Source organism: Ceratotherium simum, chromosome 17 (assembly GCF_057802395.1).
Source record: "Ceratotherium simum simum isolate JZ-2026a chromosome 17, ASM5780239v1, whole genome shotgun sequence".
In the NCBI taxonomy this organism is placed as follows: Eukaryota; Metazoa; Chordata; class Mammalia; order Perissodactyla; family Rhinocerotidae; genus Ceratotherium; species Ceratotherium simum.
The window spans coordinates 33,971,013-33,990,224 of record NC_141916.1 but is presented as its reverse complement, the minus strand read 5'-3'; the positions used below and the strand labels follow the sequence as shown (position 1 = coordinate 33,990,224).

The 19,212-nt window shown below is 32.9% G+C and overlaps 1 protein-coding gene across 5 annotated transcripts in view; it reads left to right on the top strand.

Annotated features, from left to right (window-relative positions):
• The window catches only part of CCDC91 (coiled-coil domain containing 91), a 361,285-nt gene that overhangs the window by 263,307 nt on the left and 78,766 nt on the right, over positions 1-19,212 (top strand). For all 5 annotated transcript variants that reach the window (XM_087442627.1, XM_087442629.1, XM_087442625.1 and 2 more), the window contains 3 exons: positions 6,664-6,756; positions 6,852-6,920; positions 10,132-10,308. In XM_087442627.1, coding sequence (XP_087298753.1) covers positions 6,664-6,756; positions 6,852-6,920; positions 10,132-10,308 — 339 coding nt within the window. The remainder of the gene's footprint in view (positions 1-6,663; positions 6,757-6,851; positions 6,921-10,131; positions 10,309-19,212) is intronic.

The following is a 19,212-nucleotide window of genomic DNA, read 5'->3' as shown; positions in this document are numbered from 1 at the left end:
TTGCTTAATGGGCACAGAATTTCTATTGGGTATTATGAAAAAATTAAATAGTGGTGATAGTTGCACAACATTGTGAATATAATTAATGCCACTTGTCCACTAAAAAAATGGTTAAAATGGAAATATATATTATGATATATATGTGTATGTTTTACCACAATAAAAAAAGGAAGTAGAAGTAGTAGTTATAGTAGTATAATAATAGCACCCAGAAATTTAAGTTCTTACTATTTAACAGGCACTGTCCTAAGGTGTTTATATGTATTAACTGTATCTATTTCTCATTGTAGCCATATTTTATTCATAAAAAGCTAATACTAGTAAATGAAAGGCAATAAAATTGTATTTTGATTCTTGAGGTCTTAATTATTATAGTCACCTCACATTTTATTGCCATCTGTTCCCCCAAAAGCACTTATAGTTACACTTTTTCTATTATAACTTTTCATTTTTGGTACTTTCTACTTTAAAAGTTATTTTGCACTGAGGGGAAAAATTAGTTGTTAATGTATTTGTTGAAGAAAATTTATTTATTTTATAAAGTAGTTTTACAAGTCAAATGTAAGAAAACGTATTTATGTTTTGTGGTTAGACCTTAATATCCCTGAGGGCAGCATCCCTAGAAACTAGTGCAGTATCTGATGTTGGTAGGCACCAAGCAAATATTCTTTTTATATATGTAGTTGAAAAAATGCATTAAAGAATTTATAAATTTATAGATATATTAATTTCTAAATTATTATATATAATTTATGAGGGTAGACTTTAATTTAGAACAATTTAAAATAAAAATAAGATGTTAAAATATATAGTTGAATTTCTACCTTGAAGATTAATAATTTAAACAATTTTAAGAAAGAAAGGACCTGTAGAAAATCCACGGCCATGGGATATTGTTCAGATTGTATCTATACAAGTTTGTTTTTCATTTTAGTGAATAATTAACTCTAATAATTAAAAATTATTGAACACTTACTGTAGGTGTGATGCCATACCATAAATTTTTCATGTATTTGATAAGTTAATCATCAGAACAACACTATGAAGTAGATGCTAATTCCCATTTTTCAGTTGATGATACTGGATCTCAGGTTTCAAAAATTGTCAAAGACCACCAGCGTGGAGTAGAGATACCAAGTAGAGCTAGTATTTGAATCCATGTCTTTGTGCCCTTGGGTCCATAGTTGGTGCTATTAACCATTATGCTCTAAGTATAGCAACTGAGTCCCAAGAAAGACTTGCAGCGGTCACAGGTCAGATTATACAGTGAAGCCTTATTGTCTCTCAAGTCTATAAATAGTAAAGACCGAAAGCGTGTTGAGAACCAAACTACATTGCAATCTTCATTTGCCTTTAAATAAGATAAGAATTTGAAAAGTTTCAAAATAGAATGTCTGGAACTACTGCTTTTACTCTTGGATCTTCTTTTCCCTGGATTTAGGTACTCTGTGACAGGAATAAAGCCCTGATTATAAGATGTACTACTTATTAATATCCCCTAAAGTGAAATTGATATGGATTATAAAAGTTAACACTTTATATTTTAGTGAGAGATATTTTCAAAATTATTATTGAAAGTGTGTGTGGATGTTCCTTCTAAGGACTTCAATTTTGAGTGGCAACTGATACTTTCGTTAATATGCAAAAAAATTCCTTTTTGTGAAAGACATACCACAACCATAACATAACTATAATTCTGCAAATTATTCTTATAAATTATAAGGCCAGGTAAATAGTATGAACGCATGACTAAAACCCACTAGTCAAAGAAGCAGTCTATAGAGATGGAGCAGAGAGAGGACTACAACTAAGGACTTAGTTGTATGTTAATTCTAGAGAATCTAATGTAAAGTCCGTGGGTTTTGTATTCAGCCCTTACTGGGTGCCAGTCTCAGCTTTACCATTTCTTAGTCCTGTGAACATAGGCAATTTGCATGACCTTTCTTTCTTTCTTTTTTTTTTTTTTTAATTGCAGTAACATTGGTTATAACCTTATATAAATTTCAGGTGTACATCATTATATTTTGATTTCTGTATAGGTTATGTGGGAGATCAAGATTTGGCCACCTTGAAATATATCTCTTTACCTTGATTGTTTTCTCTGAGGGACATTTGACCTCCCCCACTGACTGCCTAAAGAATTTGCCATGGTGGCTCCTTCCTGGAACAGATCTTCTATCATGATGGCTGTAAAGATAGTGTAGGATAGAGGTTACAATAGGAAAGGCACCAAGCCTCTTTTATCAAAAACTCTGTCTCTCCCTGACCACATTATCTATAGATGACCCTGAAAAGAATTGTCTTCCTGCCCTCTGAAGTCCCAGACCACTACCCACCCCCAACACGTTCCTTGCCTTTAGCTGCAATACTTAAGCAAGCAGCTTAGACAGAGGGATGAGTTGCTCATTTCTGAGTTTCTCCCATGTATACATGTTATTGAACTTGGTATTATTTTCTCCTGCTAGCTTGTGTTGTTAATTATTTGGCCAGCCATAAGAACCTTAAGGAAAAGGGCAGAGGAAGATTCCACCTCTTCCCCGAACAGTTTCATCATGTTTACCACCCAAATACATGGGTGTTTACCACCCAAATACATGGGTAACCTTTCAGAAACTCAGTTTTAAAATCTGTCAAATGTAAGTAGTAACACATTTCTAAATGGTTGTGAGGATTACCAATAATATTTGTAAAGTTCCTAACATGGTGCCTGGCACATAATGTTCAGTCAAAAAATGATGGATATAATTAAAATCTTGTAAAAAGTGATTCTAAATCTAGATAAATATGGTGAATTAAACACACTCATCTCCTCTGCCTCTCTGTATTTCTCCCCTAAAATGATACTAAATAGGACCAAAACAAACAAAAAGGTAAAAGCGATAAGGAAACTAGAGGAGACAACAGACGGGCAAATATCAACTAACTTAACTGAGGCTAGAAAATTGTAATCCTAGCCCGCTGAGATGAAGCCCATGAGGCAAGTAGATTTGTCCTGCAAAACCCTAGAAAGCCTCAGGAAATAGAGGCATAAGGTGTTAGGTAGCTCTGAAAATAGGAGCAATAGTTGAAAGTCTCCTTGCATATTATTCTTAATTCGGGACTTATTGTACACCCTAGCAGAGCAAAGAGTAATTGAACCAGATAATCTCTGACCTCATAAAGAGTAGGAATTAAGGCAAGGAACTAAAAACTAGGAGATTAAACCAAAATCCATTACTTAACATTGAGCTCTGTACCCCCTCCCCCTTAACCCATATCACTTCTGGAATGCTGAATGGTTGACTTAGCACTTAGGAGATTGGGAAATTTTTTTCTAGGCAAAAGAGGGACTCAAGAGAAAATGCTTATAGACCTGATGTATGAGAATCCCCACCACAACCCTGAAAAAGCCAGCTTTTTGTGCCTACCATATACACAGAACTTCCAACCAGTATTTTTGTTTCTGAGATTTTAATATGAATGGACAGAAAAAGATTACCAAACATTGGAGGAACATCTTAAATGAGAAAATTACTGACTCAAACAAAAAAAGGAACTTTGAAGAAACAGAGATAATGTTGAAGTAGAAGGACCCTTGTTCCCCCCAAACTATAAGCAATACATTCAAAAAGAAGAAAAGGAACAGAAAAACTGCAAGAAAAATTCCCATTTTCAAAAGGGAATAATAACGAAATAAACAGCAATGATGGGTCCATAGCAGATACCACATACTGGTGGTGACCCTGTTCCAACAGTGGGACAATTTCCTTAGTTAGTTACTCTTTCAGTCCATGATTCTGTTCTCGAGGAGAATCTCCCTTGTCCTTTGTCTTACTATTGTTAGTAAAGGTGTAATTTGGTATTTTCTTTCTGGAGTAGTTTGAGGATATGCATCAAATATAAAACATGCTCAGTCATCAACCTGCTAATACCACTCCTAGGAATTTTTTCTAAGGCTGTAATTGTACAAGTTCACAAAGATACATACACAAAAATCAAGATTTTTAAAAAGTGAAATATTGTAAACGACATAAATGTATGTAAATAGGACAATGGTAAAATGTATAATTAATGTAATAAAACAAAAATAATAGCTTAGTTATATTTATATAGAAATAACTTGATACTGTTGTTGAGTTCAAAAAGATTACAGAACAGTATTTATAAACTTATTATATAAAATGTTTGCATATATCTATATATTTACATGCACAGAGAGCTCTCCAGAAGGATGTTTGCCTAAATGCTACCAGTGATTTTCTTTGGGTAATGGAACTTGGGGTGATTTTCACTTCTTTACGTTTTTCACCGTCAGCATATGTGAATTTTACAAAAACTATGTATTTTACTGAACTTTATATGGTTATTGATCAGCCACTTGTAGATTATTCACTTTACAAATTAACTGTGTTTAATTGTAAGAGCTAAACTTTTTTCATGCCATTTAGTATCTTTCTGAATCATCTCTCCTAGTATGAATTGATATTTGCTCATGAAGTTATCTTGTTTTAATATAACTCTGAAAAGAACAAAATCAGAAGCATAGATTAGTAAAATCCTTTAAAAGTCAAAGGGAAGTGAGGCCTTACCTGACATCCAACTTGTATTAAGTAGCTTTTAGTTAGCAGGTAACAACTAGGTAGTACTGGGGCTGATTTTAGCTGCTAGGTAATTACTACTGCTGGTAATAAATATACAGATATGATTATTGCTGAAGTAATTCATTAGAGACCTGGCAAGTTACTTAGCATCTCTAAGGTCTCAGATCACTGATGTGAAAATAAGGAAGAATATTGCCTGACTCAGCAGTTTGTTGTGAAGGTTTAATGTGGTAAAACTACATGTAAAGCACTTTTAACAGTGCCTGAAATTTTAAAAGTGCTCAAAAAAGCTTAGCTATCATCTAGTAGATGAATGATTTTACTTAGAGTAGGTTTTATGTAGGATGCTTCTTTCAAATGGTAATTTTGGGTTTATTCTTGCAGAAGCACGCTCAAAAATAGCTTCTATTATAGTGTACGGTCAGAAGTAAGGAATGACATTCAGAAATGACTTTTCTAAATATTGCTAATGTATCTTCTTTGACTAGTTCTTGTTGGACCACTGGAGAAACTTGGCCTACTTATAATTAATTACGTAATGATTTCCATTAGTCTGACTTATTAACATAACAGTTCTTTTTAAGGAGAAATCATTTTCAAAATTATTAATGACTCTGAAAAGTTTATTCTGTAGTTTAATTCCAGTAATTTTTATTTGTTCTATTTTTGTTATGTTTACCCCCACCCCAAAGCCTAAATTGAATATTTTTGGTCTCATATGAGAATTGTATTTATCATTTTTAAGTCTAATTATTTGCCTGGTATAACATTTTTACATATTTTCTCATGTGTGCATTTTAAATAGGATTAGGTATTTTTTTTGATACTGTGAGATTGTGTGTGCATCTAGACTTACATAAAATACAAAATTAAAGTCTCAGTTGTTATTACATATCATATGGTAAGTCTGCTTTGTTAGTCAGCTGCTTTTCACAAATTCGTATGGTACCAGTAATTTCTCATAATCATGTCATGATTTGTATCACGTTTTGGATTTGTTTTTAATGAAAAAAGACATCTTTCTTGTGATTTTCCTTTTTTTCTTCAAAAATAAAGATAAAAAGTAACATTATCCTTAAAAACAGGAATAATAGATTATCTTAACTACACATGACTATGTGGTCACTTACTCTCAATATCGACTGCCTCCCTAAAAATGTTTTAAGTCAGAACAACGTTGAAAGGCATAGATCTGTTTTAAAATATTGGGTATATAAATAAGTTTATATTTAAAGGACATTTCTCTGTAAATAGCATTCTAAATCTGAGAAAATATCTTGGTTGCCCTCAGTAACTGAATGAGAGAAATCTATGTTAATAGGAATATGTATTTTCTTCTTGGTTTTGTTTCTCCATAAGAGCACTGTTTCAGAACAAGTCTCTGGCTCATCTCTATTGAAGATATTAAGGCTACAAAAGTCTAATTTCCTTAGAAAACTCCATTCAAACTCCAAGTGTCCAGTCTGTGATAACTGGCTGATGGTTTTGTGTGCTTTTTCACTAGTACATTGGAATAAAAGTAAATTCATGAACTCTGTGTACTTTTATATTAGCTATCACATAATATTCCTTTGTTTTCATAGATTCATTTTTTGAATCTGTGGTAAAATCTTGAGGTGAAAACAATAATAAATCTTTTAATTTCTTGAACAGTGCTTTACTAGAAACACAAATAATCTGTTATGATAGTGGTTCATCAAGCAAACATCAGTTATTATCTGATTGATTTTCTTGCTGCAAGCTAATAAATTTTAGTTAGTAATTTTTCCAAATTTAATTCTGGGACAGGACATTTTATCATTTTCTGATTCACTTTCCAATTTGGAATAGTTGTTCTTAAGTCAGATCTCATGTCATGTACTTTGTTGAGTTTGGAGGCTAAAAAAATATATCTTAGCTGATTGGAGAAAGGTGAATTCAGTGTTTTTTTGGCTCTTAAACCTACACTTGAGCAAACTTCTAGTTGTATCCTCTAGTAATTACTTAAATACTCCTGGGCAAATGAATTCCACTAGCTGTTCTCCTTGTTGATAGATTATTAATCTCAGAGCCATAATCATAATCCAATTATCTTTCCTTGTAGCATCAGAGGCTCCTTGAAATGCTGGATAAAGAGAAGGAACTGTTAAAAGAAAAAATAAAGGAAGCTTTGATTCAGCAATCTCAAGAACAGAAGGTAATACTTGAAGTTGACTCAGAGTGTAGAAAGAATGTGTTCTGTTACCTCAAATAATACAATTAGTGTCTATCCAACTGTTTTATCATTTACAGGAAATATTGGAAAAATGTTTGGAAGAAGAAAGGCAAAGAAATAAAGAGGCGTTAGTATCTGCTGCAAAGGTATTTCCATCTGTAATAGTGGGTCTCTTTATAAGTAAGTGGAATTAAAAAACTGAGTTCATTAGTGATATAGTCAATCTACTTTTTATATACTATTTTTCATTACAGAAAAATAAAAAAGGTTTTTTCTTTAATATTTTTCCTCTTAAACTTAGGATACTGCTGTTTGTATTGTTAAATTCACATTACTCAAGATTAGGATGACATTGAAATGCTTTACATTTAGATTATTAATTACTTGTTAGAAAGAAGATATATGTTGGGACACTAATAACCACTTGGTATTTGATAGGTATCATCACAAGTAATGTGTGTGTTTATGTATGTTTGTGTTGGTATATATATATTTATGTATATACATATTTACATGGTTGTGTATATATATTTATATATTATATATATATTTGTATATTATATATAGATTCATGTATATATTTATCAAGATTTGTGCTTTTTAAAGCCAACTTTGAAAAGCTCATCTAAGTAGTGTATTCATAGATATTAAATATACATATTCCAGTAAGTAAATATATAGCACTAACTTTTGAGATTTGGATCTGAATTTAAATTTAGTAAACAAATATTGAAAGTTTCAGTATGTGCAAATCACTATGCCAGGGGTGGAAGTTCAAGGATGACTATGATTTCATCTTTTTCTCAAAGAATTTACAATCATATAAGAATATTATTTGTATACCAATAAAGCAAGGAGGAATGCGTTAAATTATTATGAGTGTGTAGATAGTATTTCCATGTCATAGGAGTTTTTAAGAATAAATTACTTTTGAAACGAGCCTTGAAGGATGGCTAGTATCTCTGAATTGTGAGTCTGAGTTTTATTCCATGGGTAAAAAGAGACATATTCAAATTTTTAAATATGGGTGTCGTATAATGGTAGTTGACATTAATTTGAGGGAAATTAGAGGCAACAAAGGCTAGAGGCAGGGAAAGAATTAATAGAGTATATCAGAAGTCTGGGTAAAAGAAACTGAGTGGCAGAAATAGAGTAGCAGTAGTAACTTGGAAAGGAAAGACAAATTCTAGAAATAGTTAGGAATCATCTTATATGTTTGATGTAGATGGTACAGAAGGAGGTCAGCTTGTGAACAACCAGAGTATTGATTCAACAACAACATGAAAAGGAGTACCATTTCTTTGTCATAGAGTTTGAGGTGCCTGTGATATATCCAGATGAGAAAGTCACGTTAAGTAAATCTAGCTGACATTTACAGCTCTGGAGAAAGGAATGACCTGATGATACTAATACAGTTTGTTTCTTTTTCAGCAGTTAGATGGTAATGGTAGCCATGGAAATTATTGTCAAGTATAATCACCGCACAGGAGAGTGTAGGATAACAAGCGGTACAGGGTCTGGCCCTGAAAGAACACCAAAATTTTAGAGAAAGGAGGACTTCAATAAAACAGAAATAATCAACTATGTAGAAGGTCACTTTGAGGTCAAGAAAAATAGGGATTAAAACAAAAAAACGAAAAATATCATTTGGGTTTAACAACACGGAGGACTTTGGTGAGCATAGTAAGAGAGTAGTTTAAGAGAAGAATTGTAGAGTAAAACAGAGTTCAGAAAATGGTAACTGTCACCTTTGATAACTTTTGTGAAATTTGGCTGTTAACTGGAAGCAAGAGAAAAGTGGTACCTATGAGGATCAGGAGTTGGAAGTCCGTGGACTTTACTGCATACCATAGTATGATGGTTTTCTTGAGGAAAATTCTCGTGCAGTTGTTTGAGTTGCAGCTAAAGTGGGCAATTTTCATGGAACACCATCTTACTGAATAACTAGGGTTATACAGACTTTAGTATTTGGCAGACATTTTCTCCAAAATAAACGGAGTGAGCTTAGCATTCAAGAAAACTGACAGTTTTAGTTGCCAATGATAAAATTTGAGCTTTAAAGCAAACGTTAGAATTTTGGAAAATTTGTGTCTGATTTCTAATACTTAAAGACTTTTCTGATGAGATTCATGGTGATATTAGCTAATGTGACCTTTTTTTTTTGTTATGATGTAATGAAATGTGTCAGCATCTGGAGGAGATGCATAACTCATTGAATCAATATTTTCCAAGAAAAACATTTTTTAGAAATCATGCATAGATAAAAGACTCATTCAAAGTGCAAGAAAAGGTTGCAATGTAACAGAGTACAAAAATTTCATTGACATGATATGATTTTATTTATTGCAATTAACCTTTAAGAACTACCCCTTGTTAAGTTTTGGTATGAAATTATCAAGAATATCTAATGATCTAAACTGGCTACTGAATACTCCTCCCTTTTCAACTTCATATCTGTATGAGACTGAGTTTTCTTTATATACTTCAACCAAAAAATATATCATTATAGATTTAATAGAGAAAGCAGATATAAGAACCTAGCTTTCTTCTATTAAGTGAGATATTAAGGAGGTTTACAAACATGTAACAGTGCCATTCTTCTTACTTTTTAATTTTGGAAAATATAGTTATTTTTGTTAAAATATGTTATTCATTAATATACAATGCATTTAATATTATTAATTTTAAATAAATTAATAAATAAATATTTTTATTTTATCTTGGTTTGAATTTCTAATATGGTAAATCTTAATATGTGTAACCAGCATAAACAAAAGCTCTTTGAACTCTTCAATAATTTTTTTATTTTTTGGTAAGGAAGGTTACATCTGAGCTAACATCTGCTGCCAATCTTCCTCTTTTTGCTGAGGAAGATTAGCCCTGAGCTAACAGCTGTGCCCATCTTCCTCTATTTTTGCATATGGGATGCTGCCTCAGCATGGCTTGATGAGTGGTGTGTAGGTCTGCTCCTAGGATCCAAACCTGTGAACCCCGGGCTGCTGAAGCGGAGTGCATGAACTTGACCACTACACCACTGGGCTGTCCCCCCTCAATAATTTTTAAGAGTGTAAAGAGATCCTAAGACCAAATAGTTTGAAAACTACTAGTTTAAGAGTGTAGGTTTCTTTGAAGTTTAGAAATGCCATGGAAATACAAAGGAATATTTGTACAAAAACCAATAATTGGTTTTATTTTACAGCAGTTATTAAGTATGCATAAAAACAGCAGTGGCAGAACTAAATTCTGTAGAATCAAAGTTTTGTGTCTTTTAGGTCAACCCAAATCTGTTTTATACAAGGAATTATTGTGCAGTCACTCTTTAAAATGTTTTTGTTTTGGTCCTTATTTGTTTTGAAGCTTGAGAAAGAAGCAATGAAGGATGCAGTTTTAAAAGCCATAGAGGAAGACAGAAAAAATTTGGAAAAAGCTCACGCTGAAGAAAGGGAGTTATGGAAGACTGAGCACGCAAAAGATCAAGAAGCAGCATCGCAGGCGATTCAGAAAGCTGTACAAGAACAACAAAAAATAAGTCAGGTTAGCAAAAGGAACTCTCTGTAAGCATTTTCTCTCTTTCTTACTTTTCTCAAAATGAAGTATTCTTGCTATTATTTTATCTTACTTAAAATCACTTTAGTGGACGTATAAGTATTTAATTATTTTGCCTTTGATATTAATATTTTAAGTCAATAATTTTTAATATATCAATGTCCTTTCACTTTCTGATGTTGAAAACTCAGTGACGTAATTTTAGCTTTTTACTCTATTTTCAAAAAAGTCAGAATCCAAATTTGTGTTTACTCATTGCAACTATGTTAAGCCTCCTGTTTAATATAGTTCTTTTTCACGAACACACAATCAATAAAAAGTAATATATATGTATAGGAAACAGTGATTCAGTTAGTTATGTGTCATTTATATGTCTATATATCTGTAGTTGACGGTAATAATTAATAGAACCTCACAAAATAATCCCTATGGTTTCATAAAAGGTACTATATATCAACAAGTATAGCCTACATACAAAATAACTTTTGATTATTTATCTGAACAATTGAAAACTACATCAGTTTAATTTTCCATGATTGAATTTGCATGGTTCTATTTTACTTGTATTTAGTCTTTTCTTTGTATGGACAAAATGAGATATTTGAATAAATCTTCCCTTAAGTAAGTATAAAAAGCAAAAAATAACATTGATAGAAGTCTTTCTTTTACATGATCAAAGTGTTACATATACTACCATTGTTTATTCAACCACACATAATGTAGCTAAAACGACTAACCTTTGAGAACAAGCAACCTAAAAGATTTTCTTATACTGATTAATCTTAATGAAGCCCTAAAAAACTCATTGCTTCTAATATCCAGGATAAATGTTATACCTTTTTAAAAGATGTCATCACTTAAGTTTATTCTTAAAAACATATAGTTACCCATTTATTATAAAAATTAAATAGATCTGTAGGCAACATCTATAGTAAGATAACAATAGTGTTTTAACAGATCTTATTTTTTTCCCTTGCTTTTTTCTATTAGAGTAATGATTACTTTCTTATTCTTTCTGTAATCTATTGTTAGTATCAACAAATATATATTGAGCACCTATTGTACATAAGATGTTTAATTGTCCATCAATTTGGTTAGAATTCCGTGCCAATGAGGTCAAGATTATTGGTTAAGTTCTGATTTGGGAAAGTTTACTTGAAACTTTTTGTGACCACAGACCACTCCTCTAACCTCACATAGATGTAGACTATTAGTCATTATGAAATTGGGCAAGAGGGTGTGAATACATCAGCACATATTCATCACTCAAATAGAAAAATACATATCTTAAAGAGCACAACTTCTCTGCAGGTTTATCAGGAGCATTCTTGTCTAAAGGAAACAGTACAGTATATGATATACTTTAAAATTTGTTCTTCATAGTTTCAGAGTACTGTGAAGATAATCCAAGCACGTCATGAATAAATGCGTTGTGTTTATTTTCTTCTAAATGGTTGCATATTTTGGGCACACGTGAGAGAGAGAGAGAGATAGGGTGTGTATGTGTTTCACTGCCTTGTGGCTGAGAGTTGAACAGAGACCGTATATAACAGAGAGAACAGGTTTTCAAATGTGAGGTGGTAGTATGAAATGAATTCAAAGTCTTCCTTAAACAGCTGCTTTCATTTTCACATGGTTGTAGTAAAAACTACAACCAAACAACTGTCATTCCATTAGCCCCTTAAAGCTTCACAGTCCTACTCTAGAAAACTGATGAATTACTTTTCTTGGGAGCTGTGTGAAGCTCATATATCATTTGTTTATTTAGGCCAGCAAGATAAGCAAACAGATTGCCATGGTCAAAGTTACTCTTTGGTGGTTCACATTAATAATTGGAATAATTGCCTGCTGTGTTCCAGGACTGTACTTATTTCTGGGGACACAGTAGTAAAAAAAAAAAAAAAGGAAAACTTTGCTGCCTTCTTGTGAAGAAGACTGACAGGAAACTATTAAAGATGTAATATAATGTGAAGTAGTGATCAGTGTCATAAAGAAAAATGAAGCTGTGTAGGGGGCTAGAGAGTGAAGGAACCAATATATAAATAAATAGGGTAGTCAGGTAAGGACTCTCTAAGGAGCCAGCATTTGAGCTGAGGTCTGCATTGAAGTGAGGAGTTTACTTTGTGAATAGCTGGGGAAGAGTGTTTCATGCAGGGGGAATAGCAAGTGCAAAGGCTCTGAGGCAGAAAGATGCTTGGTGTAATTAAAACGGTATGGTGCTGTTATCAATATAGACAGAAAAAATGACCAATGGAATAGGATAGAATACAGAAAAAACACAAATTTTTCTGTAATTTACAAATCTGTAAACATGATGTTAAAAATTAGATAGGATAAGTTACCTTAGCAAATCAGGGTCTTTAATCTGGGTTGCACAGAAGGGGGCCTAGTCTTTGAATTTACTGAAATTATGCAAAACTATGTATATTTGCAGATTTTTCTGCAGAGATGGTCTATAACTTTTCTTAGATTCTCAGAAGTATCTTACTAATTAACCTAGAAAAGGTTAGAAATAATTACAACTGGCTGCCCGTTTCTTTCTGGACTCTGTATACTAAAATGAATTTCAGATAGCTGAAATATTTAAATCTGTAAATTTGATGTACTAAAAAGAAATTGTGCAAATACTGATATTCTTTGAAAGGGAGAGTCTGAACACTTGTGGAATGGCAGACTAAGGACCTCTGCAGATTAGCTTCTTCATAAACACAATGAGAACACTAGCAAAAATTGTCAAAGTGAACTTTTTTCAGAACTCTGGATATTAACCAAAGGCTTCAACAACCCAAGGAGTATTTATTCAAGAAAAATAGATAAATGTCAGTAAGAACAGCAAGCTTTGTAGAGTTCTGACTTGCCTTATTCTCATCCCCTTACCCCTAGCTCCATGTAGCTTTAAAAACTAGTGGCCTCACAACCATGGTAGCTGTGAAAACCAGCAATGTAGAAGCCACTGGAGGGGGCAGACCAAATATGGAACTCCACAAAAACCCTGTCTGCAGGGAATTGTTACTATTTGGCCTGTCTGGAAGCTTCCTGGAAAGTCCCCATATACAGGGCTTGTTGATATTTGACCTGGCTCAGAGCTTCCTCAATGGGAAAAGCCCTATCCCCAGGATGTTTGTCAGAAATAGTAAGTGGCAGTTCTTTAACCTTTCAGCTGCTTGGGAAAGAAATACCAGTTGGGGCACATAAAAGGATGGCCAAAAAGCTTAAAAGGGAAATCTGGGAAATGTGATTGTTATAGATGGCTTTGAAAAGCTCTGACTTTTGAGAATATTCCTGGATTTCTTGAAGTTCACACACATGAACAAGGTTGTGCACATTTCCAGGAAGGATCTGAGAAGGCCCTAATCTCTCACCTCTGGCTGACTTTGAGTCTATGCAAGCAGAAAGTGAAGGCTAAGGTAGTGTTATAAACTATCAGTGTTGAAGGTGTTCTCCAACACACAGAGGCCCTTGGCAAATGATGGAACACTTATTGGTTCAAGGTATTTCAAGAAATCACTGTCTAATCATAAGCTGACCACTGAGCTAATCTAGCAGAGACTTCAGTGGCTACACGAGACAAGGAATACAGACTTTGCAGAATTAGTCTAGAAAATTTTCTAAACAATCAGCAACAACAATTATCCTTGGGAGATGGAGGAGATCTGATTTCCAGAGTTCCTATATTAAATTATTTTAATGTCCATTTTTATGAACAACAACAAAATTGTGAAATATACAAAGAAACAGGAAGGTATGGCTCATACACAGGAAAAACAAAGCAGTCAATAGAAACTACATTGATGTTGGCTTAGTAGACAAATAATTTAATCTGCCATTATAAATATGTTCAAAGAACTAAAGGAGATCATTTCTCAAGAGTTATAAGCCCTCATATATTTTGTATATGTATTCTCTTAAGAAACTAGCATTACAGGTTTTTGAAGGACTGTTCTATTAATTTTTGAAGGTGCACCCTCTTTGCTATAAAAGCAAGATTGCACATACATATGTCTACACTTACTTCTCTTTCTGCTGTTACCTACAGTTATGGATTACTCATCATTTTGTTGGAGGGAAAAGGCCCTAACCTCCTGTCTCCTAATTATACTTCTCTTGCAGCATATGTCTCATTCAAATACTCATTTAACTGACTGTCCCACTGAACTGAGAGCTTCACAAGTGTCTCAATCAGATTTATGCTCTTAGGAGGCCCTGGCATAATGTCTAATTTGTAGAATGTGTTCCAGAAAACCAATCTTGTCCTTAAATATCAGGAGCCAAAGTGTCATTCAGTTAACTCTAGATTAGTGAACACCTGATGAATCAAATGTTAATTTAATAATTGACAATACCATAGTCTCTTTGTGAGATCATCAGGTATCATGTAGGGGCCTTCATGGGGTAATTTTCCAGTGTGTCTTCTATAATACAGAGTTGTGAACAAGGAAACCCTCAACATGTGGAATATGGTTATTCCTTTAGTGCTCACTATCACAACAGATATTCTTACCAAACTTTGGCAAGGACTTAGGAAGTAGTGACAAATACTAAAAATCCTCAGCAGGTACTGGATCAATTATCTTAGAATGTTAAGAAGTGTGTGTGTGTGTATATATATATATATATTTAAAACTAGTCAAGAAAGAAGCTATTATAGACATAAGAATAGTAGTATTATTTCTATGCCTTCAGTGTTCATTTGTTAATATTACTATTTCATCAAACTTCACTTTTACTGCTCTGTAGAATTATTTTCCCTGAACATACTCATTTTTAGTAGGTAAGCAGGTAAACTTTTTTTTGAAAGGGAGTGGGTAAGTTGTGCTCAATATCTCTCACTTTTTATAGGACATATATGTGTATTAATAATATGAAACAATAGTATACTTCTCCTTGAATATCTATTTTGAAATTTCATATGAGTTGAAGTTATCATGTAGGAAGCCTCCCCAATTTGACAATGATGAATCAGGTATATTACTTCACCAAGGGACTGTTACACATCCCACAAAGCTCAAAAGGATATAAGGTTAGGATATTCAAAAGATTATTTCCTTGCAGTAGAGTATGTCAGAATTTCTTGTTTTGAGACATACGTTATCTAGTGGTCAGTAAAGTTTATATAATAAAGTTTTGTATGCAAAGACGTTTACATTTTGTGTATGAAGAAAATCTAAAAGAATTTTCAGAAAATATATTAAATTTAATAAGAGTATTTATTTAGCAAGGTTACTTGATACAAAATTAATATACAAAAATTGCTTTTATTTTTATATACCAGCATCAGACAGAAAGGGAAATTTTAGAAAATACCACTTGTGACAGCATATTTTTCTGTCTAGTAGCTTAGAAGTTATATGTTTCTGTTATTTTGGTGATTTCTCTAGAAATTGCAAGAGGTATCTCCCACTTATGAAAGCAATATTAATCAGTATTTTTATCCTCCTTCCAGACAATATAAAGATCTCATAATTCTTCAACTCAGTTTACGTTCTTCCATAATTTTATGCTACTATTATGAATTTTACTTCTACATATTTAAACCTTGCACTGATTATATTGTGTATTCTTATTTATATTTATTATAAATAATAAAATGCTCCTCCTTTTTTGCCACATCTCTAATCTTCTTTTTGGGATTATTTTGCCTCCACTTGAGGTACATCCTTTAGAATTTCCTTCAGTATCATTTTTTTTTCTGGTGACCTAACATCTGTTGCCCATCTTCCTCTTTTTGCCTGAGGAAGATTGTCCCTGAGCTAACATCTATGCCAGTCTCCTCTGTTCTGTATGTGGGATGCCGCCACAGCTTGGCTTGATTAGTGGTGTGTAGGTCCGCACCCAGGATCCAAACCCGTGAACCCTGAGCCACCGAAGCAGAGCATGTGAACCTAACCACTACACCAGTGGGCCGGCCCCCCTTCAGTATCATTTTGGTAATGCAGGGACCAGCAAACGTTTTCTGTAAAGGCTTAGATAGTAGTAAATATTTTAGCTTTTGGGCCACATGGGCTTTGTCACAGCTATTCAGCTCTGCTGTAGTAGGTGAAAGCAGCCATAAACCATACGTACTGAATGGATGTGGCTGTGTTTCAATAAATTTTATTTATTGAAATAAATAAATAAATAAATTTTATTTGTTGAAACAGACCTGCAGACCATAGTTTGCTAACCCCTGTCCTAGTTGAAAACTGTCTTTGAAACTTAGAGAATACAGTGAAAATGTACTATATATGTGTATAGCCTTTACATTTTGTATATGTAGAACATTTTTACTGTATTCTTTAAGTCTCTTAGTATCACTTCATGTTCCATCCATTTTTCTCTCTGTTATGCTTATAGATAATTTCTTCTACTTTATCTTCTAATTCATTCATTGTCACTCTAATTTGCTTTAAAAATCCATTCATTGCATTCTTAATTTTAGCTCTTTTATTTTTTAGTTTTCTAGAATTTTTACTTGTTTTTTTTCTATTCAAATAAGTCGTTTTGTTCAATTCTACTACTTAGTCTCAGAATAGGTAAATTCCCTCAAGACAAATTAGCTTTGAGTGACTGGGCTTACTTCTGTCTTCTCTCAGATCTTGAACCACTAGTTTTTAGTATCTAATAAGATCTTTGATGCTTTTAAAACACCTTTGATTATTTTCTCTTATTGGGATCGGCTTCCTCAGTTCTCTAGAGCGAGTGTCTTGATGTGAATTACATGGTGCACCAGTACTAGGAGTCCCATCTTTGCCATATCATGAAGCAGAATTTGGAATCCCATCTTTATCATAGCACAAAGGAGGAAAAAAGTACAAAATGAGGTGTAAAATATAGTTGTTTTGAATTTTAATCGTAATGTTTCTTGGTGAAACGTGGGTATGGTTTGGACTTCAACTTTGAAGAGGCAGTGCTAAGGATTTACTTGAGCATGTCTAAAATGAGATTGCTATATGTGGCCAGGGTCTTTAAAAACTCTATTTCTAATACCTATCCTGTTTTTAGGTTTTGTTCTCACCCCTGAATCCATGAGGGCTGGAACTTGGTATGCCTTTCGTGTACCAAATTTTTTTAGGATCAACACTGATTATAAAGCCTTACTTTACTCTGCTCAGATTTGCCATTGTAAGGTAGCCAAAATGTTGTGCCCACTAGACCTGGAGTCTTTCACCAAGTGGTAAAGTCTACTACCCTTCTCCTCCCTTGACATATACCTCAGCTTTTCTTTGGGGTCTATGTCTGACTAATATGCCTAAAATATGGTCAAGGCATCTGGGCATATCAGTATGTAAAGTTTAGTCAAGCTTGTCTTATTTCATTCCTTGACTGAAGGCTTTTGCTAATAGTATTCAAAAGAAAAAAAAACGATCCTGGAGCACCAAATTTTATGAATTTCCTACCTTTAAGAAACCGCTAATTTATTTTTCCTCATATGTGGAAAAAATGATCCTCAATCTTAGTGTTAAGTTTCTACCTGATGTAATCTCCATATGGGTATCAGAAAAATTTAATATTATAATAGATCAACAGGTAGGTAGATGAGGAGTTAGGTAGGTAGGTGAATTATCGTAAAAGAGTATGCTTATTACAGAATAAACCACAATTTGTATATTCTTAAATTTGGTCTATGTACAGTTTTTTCTAGAGGGACACCTTTGATTGGAATAAAATTCACATCAACCTTGAAGTTTAGGAAATGTTGCATTAACATTTTAATACTGGCATTTTAGGAGGTCACCAAACACAAACACAAAAGAATCATGGAAATTTTTATTCTATCTTGAGAGAATGTTTCAGACTCTCAGTAGTGGGAACTCCAGTTTGAGTAACACTGGTTTTTACTACATTTCAAAATAAGTGGTTTGAAATAAAGTGGGTTATACTATAAAATAAAATAGAATAGAATTTAGATTGGTTTCAGTATTTCCTTGCCTTTCTCATAATAAATAGAAGACCACCAGTGAGTTTCCCATCAGCATATAAAATTTTGCTCAACCAATATCTGGCACATAAGATATCACCACATGCAGTATGATTCATGTCAGTATCATTGTAAGTTTTTGATGCCCCTCATATGTCTCTGTCCATGTGCTTATTGTTGTTGTTTTTTTCTTTTTGCTGAAAACCACGTGACTCTCAGTCAGTCCAATTTCCATGGAATAAAATGCAACTAATAATATGCTATATAAATGATATAACATTATTACCTTTTATTATTTATTCTATGGGTTAGATATATTGTAAGAGACAAGAAAGAAACAATTTGAATAATTTAGAAAGTAATATGCCTGCAGGGAGTGATCATATTTTAATATTTTTCTAAATTCCCAAGGCAAAGCAAAAAGCAAATTAATAATGTCTGTGACTAAATAATTCAGAAAAATAAAGATTATGCTAAGTGTAAAATCCCAGCTGCAAGAAAAATGGCATTTAGAAAACAACATGTAATAAATATACTTGAAGAGTACACTTTCAGAAAGATGACTTTCTAAGACATGATTGTATTCATCCAAAATTCTCAAATGAATTTATAGACATCACTTCATTAATTAATCACATTAATTCCCTAGAAAAGCAAATTGGAAAAAGCAATGAAATATTACAGATTGGTTTGTAAAAAATCTCATAAAATTAATTAGTTACCCTAAATTACCTAAGTTGCAGGACCAGAAATGTAATTTATAGATAGATTTTACCCCTGGGCTACTAGTGATAGGAATCTGAAATCCTGCCTCCTGAATTTGTTCATACCCTTGAGGATTTTAACTGTGAGTTTCAGATTTATAATTAATGTCCTTATTACTCCTTTTAGGAAAATACCTAGAATATAGACATTACAAAAGTTGACAGAATGTTACCGTTTCTTATAACAGTAAGGAAAACAATAATAGTTCTCTGTGTTCAAGTTTCATTTAT